This window comes from Chamaea fasciata, unplaced genomic scaffold (genome assembly GCF_029207755.1).
Source record: "Chamaea fasciata isolate MVZ Bird 193981 ecotype frontalis unplaced genomic scaffold, bChaFas1.0.hap1 SCAF_1, whole genome shotgun sequence".
Taxonomy (NCBI): domain Eukaryota; kingdom Metazoa; phylum Chordata; class Aves; order Passeriformes; family Sylviidae; genus Chamaea; species Chamaea fasciata.
In genome coordinates, this window is record NW_027094086.1 from 125,249,925 (window position 1) to 125,275,584 (window position 25,660).

The following is a 25,660-nucleotide window of genomic DNA, read 5'->3' on the forward strand; positions in this document are numbered from 1 at the left end:
CTTCAATAGGATATCATTCGACTTTTGCCAGCGAAAGATGCTGCCTCCAGACTTGTGCCAGAGGAGCTCAGTTCCTGTACTGTTGAGAAGTAATAAGAGGATTTCCATTGCACTGATGATCACATACCGCTTGTTGTTTGAGATTTAATGAAAGCTGTACTTATAATTAACAAAACAGTGGAGAAAGCAGCAGCTTTGGTCTTACTGAGGATTAAGCCTCTTGTATTGCTGTCTACGAAGTGATGAATAGTGGGAAGTGAGTATATAGGGCATTTTTGTGTTTGTGCCAATATGTTTGCACTAGGTTGAATGTACCAGTGGTTTATTTTTCAATGGGATTGATAACAAATCAATGCTCTGTTCACAGCATTACCAATTGCAGCAGAATTTTTTAAAGAGGAATCCTGAGGTCAATTAAAATGAATGGTCCAAATTATCCTCAGTTACTCTGACGTAAAATCAGTTTCCTGGTGTAACTCAGTTGATTTCAGATTTATTTCATTATAAGCAAAGTAGATGGACACTGTATTTCTTGCCAGTGACTCTGTGGGTCTGCAACTTTGGGAAGTAATTTAGAGGCCAATTACTTAAATTTGCTAGAATGGCGTTATGCATGCTAGTGTAGTGTTGTTAGTGTAGCTTTTGTGTTAGTGCGAGGGTGTCCAGCCTTATTTATTTCAGCAGGAAGGATTAGATATTTCCTGATAAACTTGTGAACAAATCTTTGGCCGGAGCTAAAAGTAGGGCTGGAGAATTGGTGTTTTTCTCCTACTTTATTTTGTTTGTTTTGTCCTGAGACTCACTTATGGGTTACAAATATATTTCATGTTTAGCAGCATTTTTTTGTATTTGATGAAGATCTGGAGACTCTGAAACAAAAGTAACCCGGAGAATTGCACATTCTTCAGAGTATCATATGTGTTTTTATGTTGGTAAGAAATAGATAAAGAATTTTAGACAATATTAGACCTAACTGAAGATTGCTCAATCCAGTATTGCATTGTCACTGCATTGACACAGTCACAGAAAAGAGTGATTTATTGAAAGTCTGCTTTTTACCCTGGCTTTGTAATGTGAGCTTGTTTGGGTTTTTTAAAGTTTTTTTTTAAAGCACATCATGTCAGGTATTTTTTTGTTCCCCACAAATGATTGTGGATGTGATCTGAGTACCAGTGTCAGATTTATGTGTGCATTTATGGGATCAGACCCTGTACTACAAGAAGTTAAAATTCATTAACAGTAGCATTTGTCTATGTCTTCCTAGAAGAACTTTTTGGTTAATTTGGGTTTTATACAGGAAAGGGAATAAATTTTGTATTTATGAAATGAATGAAATGAAATACAAATACAGTAAAACAAATAAATGTTGGAAAGTATTTTTGTGCAGTCTGCTGCTAGCTTCTATGACTGCCCAATGAGAGACAATCTTGTACTCTAGAAGATTGATCTTGTGATGCAAATAGGTGTGTTTATACTTGCAGCATGATGTTTTGAGGGAAAAATAGCCGATGTGTTGTTGTATTCTGGTCAGTAAAGCAAAAGTTGGATAAGCCCAGGACTAGTCTTGATGTTTCAGAAGTAGATTCTCAGCTGCTTCATCTGAAATCAAAGATAGCACAAGGAAAGAATTTGATCCTGTGGAATACTGCACTTGCTATTTGCACTTTGCTCAGCTATCATTACAAGAAAAAAAACTGTCCTTGAAAAAGAAAGACTTTCAGGACTGGAACTTGAACCTCACATAAACCAAAAAGCCTTGTGTTGATTTATTTGTTTTCCACAGCTATTGAGTCAATTTTCTTTCCTGATTATAAAAGGAAGTGCTCCATTTTTAATATTATTATTCTGCCTTTCACTACACAGAGCCATTCTGTAATGGCTGTCAGAGCATCCTAATGTTGTGGTTAAAAGTAAATTCCTGACTTTCCTTATTAAACAGGTCACACTGTTTATTGGAGGCTTTTGCTGTTCCAATAGTTGAAATGAGCATTTTTACCAGTATTTGTAGGATTCAGTCCTTGTGTGGGGAAAAAAATACTGTCTGCTTCAGCATCAGACCTTTCAGTTGTTGTTGTTTGCACAAGTTGTTCAGTATAAATATGATTTTAAAACAACAAAGATAGTATGGATATGGCAGGATGTTTTTCTCATTGGCAATTTGTGGAACAGCTAGTAGAATGTTATTGATGTTTTTAAAAAGGTTTTTCTAGACTTAAAATTTTAGAAAAATGAACATATTGCTTTTCAGAGGGAATACTGATTTAATATGTAGATATGAGTAAAAGTAATTTTTGCTCATATGCAAGTCCAATATGCCACAGAGGAACTTGCGTATCTACAGGATTTACATGCCTATACATAAAGCACATGCTCTTTACGTCCAAGTCAAATACTTTGTCAAATTTTCCTTAGAAGCATTTGCATGCAAGAGAAGTTCCACTCAATAGGATTTTGCAGCTTTATGAAGCCTATATCACTTTACCAAAACTGGGGCCTGTGCAAAGTATAGTACACAAACATAGTTCTTCACATATCAGTGTTGCTTCAAAAATAGTTTATGTTCTTTCAGAGAGAGGATATTACAAAATGGTTTGCAAGAGATTTGCATTTATCAAAACTACACGAGGAGAGGCTTAGTGAGACTTCCATAACTCATGAATGAATTTAAGTGCTTTTTAGTATATTAATATGTTATTGTAAGTCCCTAGCAAACATGGGAATGTTGCATTTGAGGTTGGCTGATTCTTCCCTCTGTTTTGTTAGCCCTAATGGTTCCTTTGCCAGCTTATCTGACAAAGCGAGCGATGGTGTTCCAGGCAGGGCACTGCTTCTGTAACGCTGTTGCTGCTGTGTGCAGGTGATGTCAAGCAGGAGCCAGGCATGTATCGTGAAGGACCCACGTACCAACGGCGAGGCTCGCTCCAGCTCTGGCAGTTCTTGGTAGCTCTGCTTGATGACCCGTCCAACTCTCACTTCATAGCGTGGACTGGCCGAGGCATGGAGTTCAAGCTGATTGAGCCAGAGGAGGTGAGTTAGACAGCATGCCCTCACATTCACTGCCCCGTCCTGCAAATTTAACTGTGCTCCTTTGGACTTAGGCCTTATTTTCCTTCAGTAGTTTGCATCAGTAGTGCTTTAGAAGGGTGAAAGACAGGACTGGCAAGGGAAGTGCTTCAGTTAGGACAGAGGTGTGGTTAAGCATAGATTTGACTCCTAGTCCCACCAAATAATAAATACGTTGCAAGTTTTAGAGTTAGCAAATAGTTTGCATTAATTGTGGGATCCACATTTTTCAGAATCACTTTATGGATGGAATTGTATTCCAAAATCCTTTGAAAACTTGTCCCTTACTAGTCTTTCAACACCAAATACTAGATTCATTAGATTGAATCATTAGATTGTTTAGTACAGGCTTAGATCCTAGGCTTGCAAATGCTCATGCCCATGCATGGCTCTTCTGAACCATGAAGGACTCACGGGGTAGATAAAATTACTTATATTCATGAACATTTGCTGAAGCGTAGCCTAGTTCACTTGTGTGATAAACAGGAATAAATTGAATGTTTTATTATGTAAACTGTTTTGGACTAGGTAATGTTATGTAACCTAGCCTGCATTCTAACCTATCATGGAAACTTGGAAAATCAGGTATATGTGAATTTTGTTGTAAAATTGATGGGGAGGATTTAATTAGGGTTGTCAAAAGGCGGTATCATTCTGCTTTACGTTTTTGCCCCTTGAATAGGGTTTTCTAATGGAGGAGACCACAGCAAATTTTCTGACTGGATCCCCTCTGAGTTAGAGCTGAGCGGGAAGGCTCAGGGGTGTATGGCTGCTTCTGCATTCCACCAGCTATTTCTGCTGTTTGCTATCCATCCACTGGCATTAGCTGTCTGAAATCTTTCTTGCATGTTATTTACACTGTCTGCTAACAGCTCTGTGGAGATGCTGGACTAGCTGGGAATGGTGTCAGGACTGATGTCCCTTTCCTTCCCAACGTGGTCTGGCTGAGAAGCAGGTTGCTGCAAGGACCCCGATGCTGGCTCTCATTTGTCTGAGCATCCCCTGCTCTAGTGATAATCACCGTGGCAGATCCTGGCATTGTGTATCTGAGGATTTGAACTCAGAACAGTTTTAGTCAATATGATACTAAAACTTTGCTGGCAAGTCTGCAGCCTTTAGCAGGCTACGTGGATTCCTTAGTTGTGTAACCTGTCCCAGGATAGAGGGAAATATTTGGAAAGTCTTCTGTTTGGTTTTGGTGAATAATGTATGTGATTTCCCCCCCTACCCTAGTGTCATATTTTTTACTCTTTTAGTTTTGTCTTGTCTTTAAGGTATGTCCAATTTTTTTCAAGATTGAAGAGTTTTATTGAGAAATGGTTTCCAGCAGATGGTGCAAAAACTTTATAGATTTTATTAGCTAAGGAAAGGAAAGTAACAAACCCCTAAGGTTTCCTTATTGTGTAATTCCCTGAAGAACTGGATATTCTAATTTAACTTAAACAGATCATCTGCATGTCTGGCTGTGTAGAAGTTGCTTTGTGGTTTTGAGCAGCATTGCATCCAAGATCTGGAGAAAGCTTGAAGCTTGCCTCACTTCGTGTGATCCTAGGAGTACAAAGGAATCTAAGTTGTTTTCATATGAGTGTCATGAATCTGGCAGAAGCAGTCAATTAAAATAAGAATAGCCTACAGGAAGTTGCACAATTCTGTTGGTTGCCAAGTGTAAATTGAAGGGAAATCAAAGAGCTTGCTGATTCTGTTGTGGCAGGTTAGGATGTTGGTGACATGACCTTTCCATCCATTCCTTACTGAAGGTTTATGCCCTTGTAGAAAGAGTGACAACAAAAAATGAATATGTATCAGCTCCTGGAGTGCCACAGTTCATTCAGAAAGTAACTGTGAACTAGGGAGCCTGAGAATTGGGCATGGGTCCATTTATGCAGGCTTGTCACAGGGACAGCAACCTTCAGCAGGAAGGTAGGGTAGAAGCCTGAATCCTGTCCACAGAGCAGGACTAGGTAAATGCTATACAGTTCAGGGATGGAAACTGGACCTGATTGCTTGTTTAGCAGTGTCAATTATATACCACGCAACGTAACATATTCTTCACCATCATTTATTGTTTGTCTTTGCTGTGTATTTATTTATTTTGCAAGCCTGTTATGTTGGGGACTTTCAGGACTCCAATTAACACAGAAAAAAGCCTTGGAAGGAATAAAAAAGGAGTGATGTGGTCATATGTTACAAAAATTAATAGGTGAATCAAAGTTGGATGTGTAGGCCAAATCTGCAGCTGAAATAAATTTACATGATGGAAGGTGTGTTTCAGTACAGCTAAAATGTAGCTGAAGTTAGCAGAGGCCTGATAATTTACATAAGCTTGAAAAACTGCGCCACTGAAAGGAAATAATGCTCTCAAAAGAAATTTTAGAAATTATTGTCCAGGTGGACACTGAAATCATAGATTTTTCTCAGTGCTGCATGTTGTCATGGCTTGCATCAAAAAGCTCCAGACACGTATGAGAAGTTTCGCAGAGCAGTCTGCAGAGAAGCTGCTTGGGTACTCTGTCCTTTTTCCAGAGCTGTATGCATATGCACCTCTCAATCATTTTTATAAAATGTGCTTTAAAGACTTTATCAGCTCTGCCTTTTTTTCCCTCTGGTGATATTATAGTCATTTTTACAGATAGTAATTGAAATGTCACCAATAGCCGATTAAATTTCAGGCAAGGAATAAGAAGTTAAACTCTCTAAACAAGGGGTCGCTTTGTCCAAAACTATCTTTAGCAATAAAACAGGAAGCATAAAGTCAAGTAGAAAACATAAGTCAGAGCAGGAGGCATATTGTTCTCTATGGAATATTTTCATGAGTTACTTGCAATTCACTTTTTATTGTTATTATTAAGGGAAATCATACGACTAAAACAATGAAATTTCTGTTCCATTCTTCATACCGCTATATCATTCTTCCAAGTGATTATTCTGCCTCCTCAGATAATTCATTTTTTTTTTGCTGAAGTAATGTTTTGAGACTGGGAGTTGTCTTTTGACTTGTATCTCCTAATAATCACAACATTGCTGTCATTCCAAGTACAGTCTGTATTAGTTCATGAACTAAGTGTGTATGCATGTGTGTTTAAAAGTTCTGGTGGAACTTGCTAAACATTTTTTGTCTGTCATCTCTTTGTATGGCTTTATTTTTTCATTGATTTTCTTTATTAAAAAGCAAAGAAAAGTCCTAACCTTCCACCACATTGTCCAATAAGTCTGTTTCAATTTTAATGATGATGTACATGGAAGTTCAGGTCATGGCAGGCTTTTCCTATATGTTGCACTTGCAGGGTTTTCCCTCCTGCATCCCCAAATAAAGTATCTGATGATAAGATCTGCTTGTTAAATGAATTTGATGAATCATTGCTGATCCATTTTTGCGGCAGGTGGCACGTCGCTGGGGGATTCAGAAAAACAGGCCAGCTATGAACTATGATAAACTCAGCCGATCGCTTCGCTATTATTATGAAAAGGGAATCATGCAAAAGGTGAGTAGCTAATTTTGTATTACATTTCAGCTGTCTCGCTTGTTAGTCCATAGGTCAGTTTACAAGGAGTACTTGTAATTGCATGGCTTAGGAAGTTTTGTCATCTGTTTAGGCAAACTCTAAGCTTTTGGACCTATTAGGTCCAGCAATATGCATTTTTTTTCTATGTAAAAAATGTTTGCGGTTTTAGTTCACACAGCGCATTTCATGATTATAAAGAAAGAAGTAATATTCAAAAATATCCAAAAGAGCTTCCTGGCAGCTGGGCAAGGCAAACGGTAGAGTACAGTATGATTAATGTTTTGCACATCTAAATTAGCTGCCCAGTGCTTGGGTACTTTAGTAAGTGCAAGATAGAGGAGAATAATTATGCCTATTAACATACCAAGTACTTTAATATTTTTACCGATAGTGTTGTAGTAATACTGTTTTTGAGTGGAATTTAATATTTATAATAGACTGAATTAGGAGAAATATTTAACAATAATGTATATATTATGGGCTAGTCTTGCTGACAGTATTAAATCCATCCTCCTACTGTGGCTTGCTGATTTTTAAATCTTGCTGTGTAGTACCATGTAGATTGACTGAGAAATCAATAGGAGAGAGCAGTCTGCTGTATCTACAAAACTGCCAGGTGTGATCAAAGATTATAATAAACAACTTGGACAGCAAAACTTATTCCATGTCTTTTCACGTTGGTCTTGTGACCAATGACGATGAACATGTTTAAACTTGTCAAATGCCGAGTCCATTAATGGAAACAGCGCTCTCAGCTCAAGTTACTCGGCAACTTTTCCAGTAGGTTTTGTGAAGTCTTACAAGTTCTCTTTCTTAGATTATGGGATTGTTGTAGTGCACTCCTTTTTCACTCCCAGTAGTCAGCTTGGACAACAATCTGGGCTAGTATTGGCTTGCAGTTCTTCAGTAGCTCAGCACCTCATTCATTTCTGTGTGTTACGTAAGTGTGCACTGAGTCTTTGTAAAGTGGATTGGAAACTGGGTCTGTTCAGGGAGAAGCAGAAGCGCTTGGTTTCGCTGACTGGTGCTTCAGGCAGAGGAGTTCCTTGTTGCAGGTTACAGCTCAGCAGCATAGGCAGCTGTGCTGCCAGCACACTTCAAAGGCAGCAGAGAGGAAAAAAGAAGTAGCAGAATAAAACAAGTTGAAAAGGTGGGGATAGAAATACCAGAAGGCTGATAATGCTGCCCCAACCCACACGTCCATTTAACATGGAAAGTTTACAAGTACTTTTGACAGCTAGCTTGCTACATCCTGAACTACTACTTAATTATCTACAAGAATGTGTTTAACACACGTTTTTAAAGCTAGCTTGTGTGCTTATTTTTCTGACATAGCAATGTTTCAGGTTTGTCCTGGGATCACTCTATCAGGCCAGTTTGAGTATGTTAAAAACTAATGCGGGTTGTAGATGCAAAGCAGGTTTCTTTACGGCAAAGTTGGTATGCATATTTCCCCTCTTTTATTTTTTAAATCGACAGTGATAGCAGGTTGTGCAAAAGCCCGATTTCTGAATGCAGCCTCTAGTCTATCAAACTTGCTGACATTAATTTGATTTTAAAAATTCTGCTGCACATACAGTCCCTACCAAATTCTATTTGTAGAATAAATCAGCTGAAAATTTAAGGAGGTGCTTCAAACTATTTTGCACCCATAAGAAGAGAGTTGTTAAGTTTGTAACACTTTTTCCATTTTCACTAACTACTATTGCTATGGTAGTTAGAGTTGCAAAAAGCAGACAATGTAATCTTATTTTACAATCATTTCAATAAATTGTGACATGCAGTCTAATGCATATTTTTAAGCACAGTTTTTTAAATAAGGTACTTAAGAAGACACTATATTGACTTCTGTTTGTTGTTTGTAACGAGACAGCAATTCTGTGTTGTTTTTATCATTCTCTAGCTTTTAGGAAATTGAAGCATAGACATTTCAGGCTGTTTCTGGTTAAGGGAGAACTTTAGGATCTTTGGACAAATTGCCCCTCCATAAGTAAATCCAAATGTCCCAGCTTTGCATGAGCAATTGCTAAGTACATATTAGCCTACGTATTTGCGTACGCTGTCCCTGTACAATCAGCATGCACTGTAACTAAAGTGCTTTTATACGTAAGTATGAATCAATCTGTGTAAAGTGAAATCCAGATCTCTGTCGTGCAATGTGATTCTTTTTTCCACTTTGCACACAGAGTGTGTAATTTCATTTTGCCACTGTAGTGGCAATTTGTTTACATTTTCCAATAAGAACAGTTCCATTTGTGGTTAAATATAGGAAATGATCGCAAACAAATGCTTAGAAGTAGAATACTTAGTTCATCTTCCAACAGGATGTCACGTGTGGCAAAATCAAGAACATTCTGCAGTCTGCTTTGGCAGATCCCACTTGTCTTTGCTAGGTCATTGCCTTACCAGTTCTGCTGTCACATTATTAATTGTGTCACGAAGGTGAGTTCTTTATAAGACTGTTGAACTTGGAGTTGCAAAACACGAGGCCTTATGCTGCACCTTTTTTTCCCCCTTCTGTTGTCCTAAGGTGGCTGGAGAAAGATACGTCTACAAGTTTGTTTGTGACCCCGAAGCGCTTTTCTCCATGGCTTTTCCCGACAACCAGCGCCCCTTACTGAAGACTGACATGGAGCGCCACATCAATGAGGAGGACACTGTGCCTCTGTCCCACTTTGATGAGAGCATGGTCTACATGCAGGACGGAGGCTGCTGCAACACCCACCCCTATAATGAAGGCTATGTCTATTAACAACAGTGACACTGAAGGGGTGTTTCCCCCTCCCTTAAGCTTCTCCTCTTTCCCAAGACCCAGAGGAAAGCTGAATCGACTTCAGTTTGTTTTTTAAATAGTACACTAAAAGGGGCTTTTCCTGTTGCATTACTCCTACGGTCTGCCATGGACAGCGCACTTTATTTGAAAGGGGAGGGTTGGAACCTAAATGTTATTCTGTGTAAAAGGAGGAAAAGGGTGGGTTTGCTTTTTACTTAAGTTTGGGAAGGGAACATACAGGTTTTAAGTACAGAAAAAAGCTATATCATGTCTGTTTTGTTTCATATCAGCATAAGATATTGTACATTTTCTCTGGGTATCCATAGTACAGTTAATTCTCATTGTGCAAAATAACCACTTTTGGTGATGATATCACACAGCATGCCTGGGGCATTTGTTTCTTGCCATTCTTAATTGTCTTTCTGCAGTTATAAAGGAGAAGCAAAGCATATACCACAGCATTTAATTTAGAAGTTTCCAGTGGGAGAACTTGTACCTTGCCTCTGAAAACAACCAGATAGTTTTCCTAATTTTTTTCTTTTTCTTGTGTGCGTATGACCGCAAAAAAAAAAATCCTATTTAATGACAGACTTGCCATAAGTACAGCAACCAAGCAGCAAAATCTCTGACTTCAGACTGCAAGCTGCATGCTGTATCTGGTGCCACATTGCTATACATATATGGCCCATGCTACGGTGTTGATTTTTCAGGATCCGTTTGAGGGTAGTAATTACATGGAATAGGCTTTCTGATGATCATGTCAGCATTAAATACAGGATCATGATCAGGAGGGAGAAAACATTTTGTATCCTTCCATTTCCTTTGGTACATAAATAAGTTATTTAATCAATAGGAATTAACTGTACTAAGTCACATATCTAATTATGCTGTTTAGACACAGCAAGCACTCCCTGAGAAAAATATCCAATACACTAAATAGGTACTTTAGTAATTTTTAGGCACAGTACCCATTAATATGCATTTAAGCCTTTTACTGCTGTGTTATGTTGATAACATATATAAATACTAGATAATGCTAATGCTTCTGCTGCTGTCTTTTTCTGTAATATTCTCTTTGATGCTGAATTTACTATGACCATTTATAAGCAATGCTGTAACTACAGGTAGCATTTCAGGACAAAATAGATGACTTGAACCATTTATTGCTTAGAAAATAGCTTACGCCATAGCTGTGCTATAAGCAGCTTTTATGCGCATCCACAAATGACTAGTAAGCTTCAGCTTGCTGAGGAAAGCTCTGCAGAACCTTTTGTAATTTTCGGTGGAACAGAGACGAACCGTCAAAGAATACCATGAAGTTGCTGTATGACGTTGTAGTGCTGGCACTGGTGATACCAATCAACTTGTTTTGGACACTAAATGTAAATGTGATCAGATACGCTCGGAAGACAATTTAAATTTTGAGGGTGTTTTCTTTTTCTTTTTTTGGTTGTTTTGTTATTTTTTCAAATTGTTTTAGTTTTTCAAAGGGGTTACCTTGAACACGTGCTATTCTGTATGTAAAACAAAAGCAAAAAATGGCAGAACCCCAAAAGTTTAAAATATTTATGAGCACCTTTTTTGAAATACAATAACTCATAGTTTGAAGGGGTGGAGAGGGCAGTACGAATTGGATTTCATTTTTTGCCCAGGGAAATTTAAACAGTTGTTATATGAGGTACCTCATTTTCCGAGATTGTCAAGAAGTGGGAGAAAAATGAATACATAACCATGAAAAAAACAAGAATAATTTTCATCGTAATGGATGGATTTCAAAGTCAGTCCTAGGTGGTGGGTTAATCTTCCATCCTTTTTCAGTTAAGACACTACTTAAGTTATGAATATTTTAATATACATTTAATCAAAAGTAAAGAAGTAGTGGTCACTAGAAACCACAGGTTCATAGAAAGCATTTGGGCAGGTATTTAATTTACCCAGATCCATGAGACAACGTATTTTATAATATATGCCTTAATATGCCACCTAATTCTGTCATCCATAGGTCTCAATGGCACTTAAATACTTGGTGATCAAATGAGAAAAAGAAGTATAAAATTGCAGAACTAACAAAAGGGAAAGGGAAAATGTTGAGTGGTATTGTTTAAAAAAATTGTGGTTTCCATTGAAATAAGGTTCAAATGAAACATGCTTTGATGAAAAGTCCTTGGATTGGTTTTGGTTCTTTAATGTCAGCACAGAGCGCCTCTTGCCTGTGGCAGGATGTGGGTATTTGGGAAAGGGGTTGGACAAAAAAAGGAAAAAAAAAGATTTAAAAATTGCATTGAATGTGTAATATTTAAGAAGAAAATATATATATATATATATCTGTATACGGTAGTGACTCACTGAACAAAACAAGCAGTCAGACCAACATTACATGATCTCTCAGCAGAAGACAAAAAAGTCTTTCACTGAACTGATTAACCCTTTTTAAAATGTACCTAAGAAGTTTATTTAAAGTCTATTTTTATTCCACTTTTTTGTTTGTTTGGGTTGGATTTTTTGTTTTGTTTTGTTTTGTTTGGGGGTTTTCAGGTAGAATAATAAATCTGGCAGCTGATTTCTGCAAGATTGTTGTGTATTGGATTCCTAACCATTTGGATTGGAGAGGCCCATGCAGAAAGATTATTCTTTTGGGAGAGGAGAGGATGGTCTGTCCCCAGTGCCTAGAATGGCTTTCTTCAAAACATAACAAAAAAAAAGAAAAGGAAAGTGAAAAAAAAAAAAAAAAAGAACGTGGAGGGGAAAAAAAGGTGAGGAGTATGTACAATTCATCTGTATGTATATATGAGTTATAGCCAGGAGTTGGATTACCAAATCATTGTATTTGACTAACAAAAAGGAGGAGGATGGTCTGTGTATATTTTGGGATTGATTCCTACTAAGAACACTTACACATTTTCAGAGGGCATTTTAATTCCCTGCTGGATTTGAGTATGGGATGTTTAGGGCTGGGGTGAGGGGGCTGGGTTTTCATTTGGTTGGTTTGGGGGTATTTTAGTTTTGTTTTCAAGCTGTACCACAGAGGAGGGAATATGCAGGTTTCACCTGTTTTTAGTAGGAGCTCTAATAGAATGAGCTGGTCTCTGTTTGCTCGTCTGTCTCTGTGCTGGGCAGACAGGGTAGAGCTGCTGTGAGGCAAAGTCGGGAGGCATTGCTGAAAGACTGTGGAGCAGCTGAAGGTCTCAGGTTTCACGTGCCATCACAGATCTCTTGCACCCAGTGCGCTGAACACAGGTGAGGTTATTGAAGGACTTGGCAGATTCCCTCAGAATCCACTTGAGAGAGTTACCATTACAAGTTTAGGACAATTGGACAGATTTTTCTTTACAGATGCAGCTTCCACGGTAATGAGCCTGCCCTTTTCTCTCCAAGGTTACACCAGTCTACACTTTCTTACACACCAGTGACAGGACAAACCTTAACATAACATTTACTGAAAGAGCAAATTTCATCTGCTGCTCAGACCAAATTTGCCTGCCTAACTGACGGTGGTCTGGTGATACTAGGGGAAATGGGGATACATAAATGCTTTTCTCCAGAAATTCCCTGCAAAGAGCCCTTTGCTCAGAATCTTTTCACCTTTGGGATTCTCTGCTACATGGGATTATTCCCCAGGGATTAATGTTTAGAGTTTTATTGCCCTTGACATCTGACTGGTTTGGGCTTCAAGTCCATCTTCACAAAACAACATCATCTATTAAATTTTTTTGCCTTCTTTGTGGTTTTTTTGTTTGGTTGGTTTTTAAGAGCAGGAAACAGATCAATGTGTACAAAAGGTAATATGAGGAAATCTTTGAGTTGTTAATGGCTCTACTTTCTCCTCTGAAGAGCATTAACTTCAGTTCATGTATTACAGGTAATAGCACCCATAAACAGTCCAATTCAGTGCTCACATTAATAGTACTGAGAACTTTTCTAAATAGCCTCCTTCAAAGATGTTTTTGGGAGTCTTAATTAATATGGTATCTTATACTCTAAGAATCATCACTTTGAAATGAATATTCCACTAACATAAGAGCTTAGGATCTAGCAATAAGAGCCTAGGAAATTAATTTCTTAGTTCTCTGCTTATCTGAGGGTTTTTCTGTGGTGTGTTTGAGTTTTTTGTTTGGTTTGATTTGATGTGTTTTTTCCTGGTTTTGTTGGTTTGGTTTTATATCAGAGGCTACTCTGCTTGGACAGGAGGTAGCAGCTGAGAGCAGTTGCCTCTGCCTCAGAAACCCCAGTTCAAAGTCCACTGTATTTTGCTAAGATACCAGGCTGAGAACTACAGCATCTGCAATACAGCGCTGAGCCCTGCCCTCCCTGTGCTCTTACAGAAGAGGGAACTACAGTGCACTGTCTTTTATTTCTTCTGCTACGAGAGCAGTAATCTCTGGCAGAGCAGCAGGATGGAAAGCTAGGGGCAGTATCATTTTAAAACTGCATGATTACCCAGATCTGTCTGCCTGAGACTCCAAAATGCACCAGTCAAGTGCTGTCCCTTACCTCCCAGCTTTCATGATTGTGTAGGTAGGTAAAGTTAACTTCAGTCTTCAGGAGGCTGAAATATTGGTTTCCTTCCTGAACACCAATTTAATTTCTGTGGGAAGGAAATATCTGTGCCATCTTCTTATGTAATAGTCTGGAAATGTCTATGAAGTGTCTTGTTGACATTTTCCCAAAGAACTTTTTTTGTGTGAAAATGCCACAACACACATCACCAAAAGAAAGGATAAATAAACTCTAAGAAGTTATCCATACATCAGGTTCTCCAAAGCTATAGTAGTATTTACTCTAGCAATGTATCCTGTCTTTAATACTGCTGTATTGTCCTTACTACACAGTTTAATTGGACTGACCTCAAAAATACTTGGTGTACCTTGAAATTTTGTTCCTTTTAAATGCACTTTTAAATGAGTTACAGGAAAGTACCCCTGAGGCAGGGTCACAATCAAGCATTTGGATCTGGTAAGCCATAACTCTGTGTCTTTGCTCTTTCAAAGTTCTGTGGGCACGTATGCCCATATAAATGCTTTTTAGTTGTGTGGTAGAGAGGTAATTAGAGCCACTGGCTGGAATTTGCGGAGTGAGGTGGTTTGGTAGTTTTTGAGTATCTACAACTGGTTTTGTTTCAGAAGGAATGTCTATATGTATTACTTTCCACAGTTACTTTCCTAGTAACCAGGTAGAGAATTGGTGTCCAAAATAGCATTTTTGCTCTGTAATTTACAGTAGAGGCTATGGTACTTCCTTGCTGCTGCCCTGAAAAGGAAAGAGTTGAGATTTCACCATTTTCTTTTCCCCTGTCTTCAGTGACAGGACCCAGCTGATCTATCTGGAAGTTTAAGCCAATTCTTCACTCACCCGTGATATTTTAGTGAACAGTCTGCTCCATCCGTACAGTGGCACTTTGTAGGAGCTCGGGTACAGAATGTTGAGTATTTTAGATGTACTGCAAAGGGCTTTCTTTGGTGGCTTTCAGTCAAAATCTTGCATGGGCAGTGGCATATGGCTGCACCACCTAAATAAGAGGCAGACAGAGATTTTTTGCAGAGACACCAGCTCCTCCGAGCTTGAGACATTTGCTGAAATCTGCAGTTTAGGCTGCTTCCTGGCCAGCCAGAGTGAGTCTGCCCTGGAAGATCTGGCAAGGAGCTCTGTGTGTACATAGAAGACCAGAGAGAGCACGATCCCAGCATGCTTGAGTGAGGAAGCACAGAGATGGGAAAAAGTCTGTCAGGGGCAATCTGGCTCTACCAAGTAGCTATTCCAGAGCTGATTAGTACAGGAAGAAGGAGGTTATACGACCGATACAGTAAATCACAAAGATAATTATTTGAATGACATGCTGCAGGAGAATCATAAGAAATGATGGAAAGTAATAAACTCTGTAAACAGCAGTGATTTTTTAAGACCCTGGTGCTTGTGGGAGTGCTTCAGGAAAAGGAAGAGAGAAAGTAAAACATAGAAAGGGATGATAATATTAGATGAGAACAACAGGAGTCAAATCATGAACTGCATTAGGGGACTTGGAAGATTGCAGTGTTTTAGATAAAAGGAAGGGACTAAGATAAGTGCAGAGTCAGTACACTGAGATAAGAGCAAGAGAGAAAAGGTAATTGGAGGCAGTGCACTTTGTGGTCAGTGGACCAAATATGTTAGGCTCAGAGCTGCAGTGGCGATGTATTTGGCCCTGGTAGCATATCCCTAAGGACAGGAATATCAGTTTTGACTTTGCAGTGATTATTTAGTAAAATCATCTGCACAGTGTGTGGTAGTTGTTAAAACAGCAAACAAGATACTGGAATATGTAGAGTGTTTAGGGCTGTAAATATAATGTCTTTTCCATCCCACTATACTAACAAAAGAACCAACAAAACCCACAAACACAAAAAAAGAAAGAATACCTTTCAGGGTAATGTGGCAGATTGTGGGTTGGTATAACTCAGCTTGGTTTCCTTGAAATCAGCTATGTAGTTTTATGTTAACGGAGACTATAGCCTGTATTTGGTAATGTGTATGCCTGTCTAGCATAGTATATACACAGGACTTTTTTACTTGTTGCATTATTCAGAAAGATATAACAATGATCAAGACCTGGGGCATAGCATGAGACCAATAATAAAACATGAAATGAAACAAAAGTACATGTCTTCTGAATTCTACTGATGTAGACAAGTCATTCTGCGTTTGTATAAAGCTCTCTGATGGAGCTCTATACACACCTCTAATCCTTACAATTAACTTTTTTGACCAATGCTGGCAGACTGTGTGTTGGAGTCTCTGCTCCCGGTGGTTCAGCACTAGTGTCTGCAAAGGTATCTGGGATCTGTAGGGTCAGGCTGCCTGCCCAGCTTGTCACAAAGACCGTGTAAACATTTGCAAGTCTTAAAGTGTGGACTAAGCTTCCAGCCATTCTCTGTATTAGCAAAAATCAGGTATATTGCAGATTTAGCCAGAAAGGCTAGCCTACAAAGGAGTGTACCTTTGGCTACGGATGACTTGGGTATACCCGGACATGAGTATTTGAAATGAAAGCACAAATTTCTATTGGTACAAGGTAGTTCTGTGTACAGCATTTTGTTTGCATCCTCTAACTGAACTGAAAAGGAGGTAACAACTCACTTAGGTAGTTTTGATTTTTTTTACCCTGAATTGCAAAGGCCTGTGCATGATTACAAAGCTTCTGACATTGGGGTTGGAGTTACTATGAAAAGGAGAAGAGAAATATTGCTGCATTAATGTTTAGCTGGGAACTGTATGTATTTCAACAAAGAAGAAATGAAAAAAAATCAAGAATAAAATTTTACCAATGAGTGAGTAATACTCATTTTATATCCCTACCACTAACACCTAAAATTTCACCGTAATATTTGCTCTGCGGGGCATTTTTGCATATAGGAAGCTAAGGCTATATAGTAACATAAAGGGTTGAAGTAGAGCTAAGAAGCTATAACCACCAAAAGTAAGGAGACAGGAAAAAACCACACTAATAAATGTGTTTCCATTCTCATATTGCCTCTAAATTTATCACTTCCATATTCCATAATGCTCTAAGTTCCAGCCTCAACAGATAACATTATGCAGTACATATCATAATTTCATCAGACTTGGACTCTTCCTTAAAACCTTAGGTGACTTCATGCATTTATATTGATTTTATCAACAGAGCATCTGACTCTCTTAAAGCAAGTGTAGATCCAAGACCAGATTTCTGATGACATGAAGGTTTGGATTTTGATGGGATGCTTCTGACAAACACAGACAGCAAGAGACCCAAATCTCTCATGTAAAATAATATAAAAATCTCTGGAAATACTGTGTATATGATGTCTTCAGTTAGTAATATTTTTGGAAGACTAAAGGCAGTTCTATTTGGCTGATTTGTGTTACTTGGAGGTGACCATGTGCATAAACTATAATGGGAAGTCAGTATTTCTGAAAATTTATATAAGAGGATTTAGCCAGAGAAGTGTGACCTGCTGACTCATTGTCCCAAAATGGTATCAGTCTAAAATATCATTGCAAGTGTGAGCTGAATTCCCATACTAGCCCTAAATGGGACAGACAGTAGCTCCATGCATTAGGAGGACAGGCTGTTGTAGCTTTATCCAGCAGAGAAGAGCAAGGAAAGAATCCTAAAACCATTGATCATAAGGAAAGAAGATTAAAACATTCAGTCTTGGTGCAAATTGGCAACTGCAAGCAGTAAATTGTAATTCGTGAGAAACAAAAATTAGCTTAGAATGGTCTTGCTAAGAGACCTTTGATTCTGGGACAGCAGATGAGTTTGGCTTCTGTTGGACTGCACACCTAGAACATGTAACTCAAGCCAATGAATTTTTGCACTATATGAAATGGTCTCAAATTTGCTTATAAAAAAAGCCCATCTGGAATGTTCAATGAGACATGCTAAAGAAAATATCATCATGGAAGAAAATGAGCATCTATACTGATAAGAAAAAAAAAATTGAATCAGTTCATGGATGATAAGATTATTGTTAAAGAAAAGGCCCTTAGAAGGGCCTATAGACATAGCAAAAAAGGACACCAAGAAAAGCAAGCCTTTCCAATATCTCAGGTTTTAAATGTTTAGACAGGTATAGCATAGCTTCCTTTTCTCATGAACCTGCTTTTGAAGAAAAAATAAGCTTCTCCTTTAAAATTCAATAGCTATCAAAGTTCCTAATCTTTTATTCTTCTTGTTCAAAGGTAAAATTCGGATTTAAAGCTTCAGCCTGTAACCCACTCTACCAAATACAGTTGTTGCTGTCATAATTATAGAATAATCATAGAGCAATGTGGTATAGGTTTTTTATTGACATGGATATGAAGGAGTTGTATTACTGTGCCCAAGATGCTTGTTACTTCCATGCTGTTTGTTTCTGGAGACAGAAGTACATTTTACAGCTTTCCCCTTGCCCAAATAAAAAAGGCTTTTATAGCAACAATCCCAAGCATTTTTTTTCCCCTGAACCTCAAATGCTAAAAAAAGAGAAAAAAAGTAAGGGGAAAGAGAAAACTACTCTTCAAGTGTTTAGAAAATTTTAAAGAGTGGCACAGATTTCTTCATTTTTCTGCTTATAAAGTTAGTGACTGTGATGGAAAGCCTGAAGTCCTGAGAAAGAATTTGAAAGTGAGATCAAAATAGAGCATCTTAGAGAAGTAGCACAGTTGTGTTAACTAATATTTGTGTGCTCACACACATATTCACACTGCTTCTTTCAACAGAAGTTGTCAATTATTTCAGACTAGAAATTGGTGCTTCTTATTTTGCCTAAACTTCAGATTTTATTTTTTTTTTCAGAAAAGAAGGGAAAATTTATCAGAAAATAAAATAAAAGAAAAAGAAAATAAAAGAAAGTTAACTTTTCCAGATTGCTGGAATGTGAGATTGCCCAGTGGAGCAGGAAAAAGGAAGTTAAAAATGAATGGATAATTACAGTTGACATATAGCTTTGTGATTTACTACATGGATACTATTCATGTACATAGACTCTATAGGCACTTTATATAATAGCCATGTAATTAATGTATACATTATTAATATATAAGTGCTTCTATTAAGAAATGTCATTAATGATTCTGCCATCCTGAAGCTGTAAGATACAACTTAGTGTGATCCCCATAAGGCATTTTTCTGGTCTGTCAGAATTAAGACAAAAAAGCTGCACTAAATTCTTACCAGTATGTAAAATCTTCTAATAAAAGTCTATGAAAGTAGCCAGTCTAAGTGCCCTGGAAAGGAAGCACACAGGCTACTTTTTGGTGAAATGGGCAGAAAAGATAAGGAAGTGGATCAAGGAGGACTTAAAATATACTCAGGCCTTGAAACATAGTCAGATCTCTAAGAAAAAACTATAGGAAGGACTGCACCGATATATATATGCAAAGTTTAAAAACATAAAACTTTTTTGTTTTCATTTGTCCAGTTTCAAAAAAACTGTAGAAATTAGAAAGGGACTGAGCAGTTCTGAAAGGAAGAACATTTAACAGATTCCCATTACTGGCATAAGACAATCCATTTATTTTTTGGAAGTTTCTGCAGAACAGTAGAAAAATGTTCACCTTCCACTGAGAACGGTAAAACAGAATGTCTTCACAAGACTTCAAGAAAAAGAATAATAATTAGTGAATTGAAGTTTAAGTATAATAATTATAGCTGGTAGCAGAGAGTTTAGGATTGCAAATATAATCTGCTCTGTCAAAATAAGTCAAGGAGAAGAATATTTAGTCACAATGTTTTAATGTACACAGTTCAAGTATTTTCTCTGATTCTGCCTTGAGGTCTAGAGACTTTAGGTTCCCCTGCCTTTTTTATACCTGTAAGTGATGTATGGTTTCCTGAATGCATGAACATTCTCTGCACAGGTGAAACTGAACTGTGAAGGGGCAGAGTTCAAAGCCCAGACACAATCAGAAGTATCAGTTTCTGTCAACATTTTCTGGCAGCAGAGCTCCACTCAACAGTTTGGTAAGTTCTCCAGCATTTCCAGTAGTTCTATGGATTTTTCTGTAGTTTAGTTAAAACAAGAACTCAGAAATCTATTGAATTCAATAGGACTGGGCCCAAGATTTCCCTCCTTCACCTAATTTTTCATATGGATGAAGATAACCTTGTATGCCTTATTGGATTTTTTGTGTTTGCCTGCTATGAGAAGACTGATTCATTCTGCCTCTGCCCCTTATTTATACATTTATTCTTGTGTAGAGAGTGTGAATTGAGCAAGGTCAAACCAATCAGCACAAATGCAAATGAAGATAAAAAAGTAAAGAACCAGGCTGTGGCATCCAGTTGTTTTCTATCTTCTCCATGCACATCCAAGATTTTTTAGCAGTAACAGACTATTACTTATTTTTGTTCTGTATCTCTGTCAGCACCAGAACAATGCAATCTGCTTTTTCACCTCTTCAGATGAAAAAAATCCTTTTTTCTTTTTTATCCTATGTATTTCCATTTATGTAGGTTCTTCTCCTGTGTTTCATACTCCTTCATTGTGAAAATCACATTTTCAGGAAACTAAGGCAGACATAATGACATATTCAGACAGGTTAACATATCTTACTGAGAGTACTGAGGCAGAAAAACATCACAAAAGGCAAGTATCTGCAATATTTTGTCTTAGAGTATGAGCTGTTCTAGCATTGTCCACTAAAATAAGACCACTGCAAGTCTACAGAAGGATATTATGCAGTATTAAATACAGTTTCCTTGCTGAAACATGGACACAAAAGTTTCTAACACAAAGAAGGCATTACACATCTCTGCCTTGTCCCTGTTCCTGTTTTTAACGTGACCATCCTCATCCTGTAATGGGATGATGTTATTTTTACACTGCCTATTGCCATTAGTACATTCGAAAAAACTTTTTATTGTCCTCAGCATTTCTGGCCAGGTTGAACTCCAGCTGAGCTTTGGCCAGACAAATTTTCTCCCTAGAGCAGAAAGCAGCATCTCTCTATTCTTCCCATGTCACTTGACCTTGCTTCCACTGGGCATACACGTTCCTTTTTTTGCCCTATTTCCAAGAGAAGATCCCTGTTCAGTCAAGCCAGATTTTTGCCTCACCTGCTTGCCTCACCTTCTGACACTTGGGAATTGCCTGCTCCTGTGCTCTTAGGAGGTGATGTTTAAAATGTAGCTGGCACTGATGGACCCCAGCAGCTCCAAAAAACAAGGGCAAACCCCTGACTTCTGCAGGAGTGCTGCCAGGACAGGCATCGCCTGCTAACCAGGACCCACAATGGCAGCTCCACTCAACTGAAAAGCATGGAATAAAGGTGGAGATTTTGGAGGCTTTGTAATCTCAATAAGAGAAAAGATCAATCAAAGTGCTTGTTTATCAACTACACTCTGGACTTACTGGGAGGTTTTTCTATCCTCTTCCAATACCATCTATGCCCAAGGTATTTTGTATTGTCAAACAAATGATGGAGCAATACTGAAAAATTAACATTTTTACTACTATTCCCTGACTCACAAACCCGGATCTGTCTCATTTGCATATTCTTTATTCATCAGGGAGGATGGTGCTTTGTCTTTCACTGCTACTTCTAATAAATTAACTAAGTAGCTAATAATAACAGGGGCTAAAGATCTATTGTTCAATCCATCCAAATCACAGTGACCTTTCTTTGAACATGAGCTATCAAAAGTACATCATAAGCATGACTCATATGAGACCTCAAAATTTGTTTGCTTTTGTTCCTAATGCCAGAACTTAAACTCTGTTCTCCCAAGGCTGAAAGGCTAATGTACTAATTCACAATGTCGTGCAGCTGCCTATTTGGTTGAGTTTTCTGTTCTTTCCACAGAAGGTTAATTTCCATAAAGGGGATTTGGATTTGACTGGGCTTGTTTGGACAAGATTTTATGGGATTTGGTTTCCGTCATGGTGTTTGATGTCTCATTACATAAAGAAATACAGCACAAGAACAGAAAATATTGTTGAATTTTTCACTGTACAAGCCTGACTTTTTGTACTGAATGTGTGTACAGGTATGTTGTCCTGGGCTGGTGAAGTATTTTAATATGTCTAAGATTTAGCAATATTATGTTAAGCTGGAGCTCTTTATCACTCTGGTTTTTTGTGGTGCTTATTTTCAAGGGATATGTATTAGAAGGTAAAACTGGTTGAACTAGGTGCTAGGCAGTAGGAACCAAATAGTTCCACTTATCAGGCCATGGGTTCATGGCGATCTGGGGAAAATATTTGACTGCCAGAAAGTCATTGCAGAAATCCTAGGATTTTCACAGCCAGATGTTAGAAGTGTGACAAATGTACAACCACCCCAATGTGATGAAGGAAAGTTAAAGCAGTTGGTAGATGTGCACCTGATCAAGGCATACAGCTCTTGAAGAAGTTCGTTTCCATCAGTTGCCTTGTAATTAGAGCTAACATCATTGATTAATAATAGAAGAAAGGTGAAAGAACCTGTAAATTGTATGACTCAGATTCCTTTGGTGTTCTGGCCTCTCCAGTGTGCAAGAATCAAAATGTAGAGCAAAAATTTCCATCAAGAACCAGTAATATAACTAAAGCAGAGGAAAGAAAAGTCTCAAGGCAGTAAACAAATTCATCTTCTTTAACACCAGTGGATGAAATCTAAGTTGAGATCAGTCTTGTACAACCTTGCCGAATTTAGAGCCATCTGCACAGGGGTAACAGATGGCAGCATTTGCCCCTGCAACTCATTTAGAAATACATCTTCATTTGGCACAATCCAGCAGGGATGAAACACAGCAGCACTTTGTGAGCTCTGCTGAGCAAAAAGGTTTAAAGTGGCTGACAAACACCATAAGATATTGTTGTACCAGTTTGTATTGATTGTGCTGGAGGGCACCTCCTTCTGGAAGAGGATTGATTTTTGTGTGTTTTCACAAAGAGATTTTAATAGTCTTTGTACTTGCTGTCGTGTCATAAAGGCCCACAAGCAAGGCATGCCTCATACCACAGCTTTAAATGATCAGCCATCCAGCTTGCAATAAGCATCAATTAATACTGTATAAAAACATCTCCAATGCACTTATACCGAAAACCAATTTTTATAAGCTATAAGGTCAAATTTCTGCTATAGCAAAGAAATCAGCGTCATCCAGGAATTAAATTAGCTCAGCTTCAGAGAGTGATTAAGAGAAAGAGTACTCAGTTTCTGATTCTTTGTTAAGAAGGTCAAACTCTTCCTAAAACTCATGAAAATGTGAAAGCTGTTAATTGCAATCATTTGAGTCATTGAATAGAAAATTGTTCCTAGAGTTTTTTCTTTTGTTACTTCACTCAGAAATTTAATGCCTCTGTAATTTCCTGAGGTAAAAAATCACAGCAAAGAAATGACTAGCTAGTTAACTTTTTAAAATTTGGACAGAAAAAAAACACAAAAAGGAGTGTAGGGGTTTTGTGCCTAGGTTTTTTGTGCCATATATGTAGGTTAGGTCAAATGACCATAATATTACTAAAGCTTTATCAGAGATCATTGATACTGCTATCAATACAATAGTACCTCTCCATTTGGAAAACTCATGGAAAATTTAACAGAACTGAAACTAGAAATGGAACACAAAATATTATGTGTATATTTAAAAAAAAATTTTCAGAGATGTGATAAATACAGTAACTTTCAACAGGTGTGTCAGAAAAAGTTTATTTTCCTCTATTGAGCTTTTCCATAAGATGAGGAAATCCTTTATAAATCCATGTCCAGTCTGCCATCAGATGCCAGCTCTGCTGAGATGCAGTGAAACACCTGTTCTAGCAGAACTGAGGCACTGGTTGTTGTAGATGCTCCAAACAGCAAGTGGTTAATTTGTGATTTCTCCTGACCACAGTAGGTGATGCGCCTTGCTGACCAGTAGTGACTTCCGGAATCGCTTGACTGCTGCAGGTGCTAAAAAACACAAGTGAAGGTGGCACTTGGGAACATGGTTAGTGATGGACTTGGCAGTGCTGGGTTAATAGTAGAGCTTTAGAATGTTAGAGGTCTTTTTCAACCAAAAGAATCCTTTGAATTCTCTGAATGTCCTCATGGGGCATGCCGTGAACTACTGAGGCCTGTATCCCAGATGCCACTCTGGATGTCATATCCTCTTCTTCCATCTGTCCTGCAGGTATAATTATCACTTTCTTTCTTCATGTCTCTTACTATGGGTATTGAAGAGAAACTGATGTTTTCCCCAAAGCCAACCGCTAGTGACACTGGAGAAATCCCCCAAGCTAACCTTCACTCCTTGGTGCATGCCAGGAGCGGCTGTCCCCAGGTCTGGCTGTGACCCGAGTGGCCGTGCAGAGCAGGGCTGTCTCTGCTCTCAACAGCAGCTGGCAGGACCCTGTCTGGGATCAGGGCAAAGAACAGGGAGAAGCCTTTGGTGTGCTTCTCAAAAGAGTTTATCCCCTGAGGGGGGCAGCAATGAAAAGCCAAAAATCAGCATTGGGCACAGCCTTTTAAACGGGGGAGGTACAGGGGGAGGGTAAAATCCTTCAACCAATCAGAGATACAACAGATTAGGGAGGGGCTCTCAATAGGACAACCAATAGGAAAGACAATGGGAATGGAAAGGGTCACATGGAACAATGGGGCCTCATGGAATAGGGGAATTCCTGGGAGGGGTTTAGGCACAGGGCTGGGACAACAAGGACTGACAGGGGACTTTCTAGAACCAAGGGCAGGGATTAGGGAGGATTGACATTCAGGTAGATGGGGTAAAAGGCAGGTCTAGGGAGTGATGGACAACTGGGTGAGGAAGGAGATAACCTGCATGATATCAAACATATGAGGGGGGAAGCAGGGATGATCCATTGGGAAAATAACTTCACAACAACTTAACAAAAACAAAACACCACAAAATATTGCTATCTTTGCTTTCTGATTCACCTTTTGGAAGCATCATTGAAAATGCACATGCTTAAATTAGTTGCCCAAAATCAGGGAAAATATTCTTTGCTGCTTTGTTTTTGTTTTGACTTAGTGCTTACAAAAGTCTTCAGAATTTTCAGGGGATTGTATGTCAATTGCAACCATTATAATGCAAATTACAGATTAAGCCCAAATCAATATGGAGGTAAATAAAATTAATGGGACTATTTCCACCAACACCTATAGTAGGTTGATCTGAGTTAATAAGATTTCTGAAAAAAACCTTTACTATATTCATGCAGTATTTTGTGAAGCGGGGTCTGGAATCACTTTTTTAGTGCCGCTGCACTAAAAATAGCAGTGATGTAATGTACTTTGAAAATACTGAGCTTCACTGTGGAACCTAGAGTTGTAACTTCTAACTTTTGCTAGTTTGAAAGTGCAATTTGTTACAACTCTACCTGCATATTTTGACAAAGAAAGCTCAAGTGTTTGAGTGTTGGGAAAAGAGCAAAGAAATGAGGTGATGGAAAATGTTGGATGGTTCTTAGGAAATAAAAATAGCTTCCATTCAAAATAAGCGAAGAAAACCTTCATTTAGTAGCTCATTTGTCTAGAACATAGATGATGTGAGAGTGGACAGAAAAAAAACATGTGTCCTAATTTTAATGAAACATGAATATGGAATATTTCAAGATAAATCTTACTCTGGTCATTATCAGAACCATCAACACTATTTTTTGCGGAACAAGTATGCAAACTAAGAAAAGATTGCATCTTTTGTACAATGCTGATCAGAAAAATAGAGAAAAGAGTAGAAAAAATGTGGAAGACAGACAAAGAGAGAATGAGTAACACGACTTTGTGAATCAGCAAGTATTGGCAGTGCTCCTTAAACTCTAAACCAGCTGGGATAAGTTGGCTCTCACAGTAAGCTTAGAATATTTTATATTCTTCAGTGTAACAGAAAAAAAAGAAAATATAT

General features: G+C 38.2%; 1 protein-coding gene across 12 annotated transcripts in view; it reads left to right on the forward strand.

The window, feature by feature from the left end:
- ETV1 (ETS variant transcription factor 1) overlaps positions 1-11,910 on the forward strand; it is a 115,747-nt gene extending 103,837 nt beyond the window's left edge. For all 12 annotated transcript variants that reach the window (XM_066196595.1, XM_066196612.1, XM_066196622.1 and 9 more), the window contains 3 exons: positions 2,858-3,027; positions 6,444-6,545; positions 9,097-11,910. In XM_066196595.1, coding sequence (XP_066052692.1) covers positions 2,858-3,027; positions 6,444-6,545; positions 9,097-9,318 — 494 coding nt within the window. In that variant the 3' untranslated portion in view covers positions 9,319-11,910. The remainder of the gene's footprint in view (positions 1-2,857; positions 3,028-6,443; positions 6,546-9,096) is intronic.
- Positions 11,911-25,660: the final 13,750 nt, after the last annotated feature.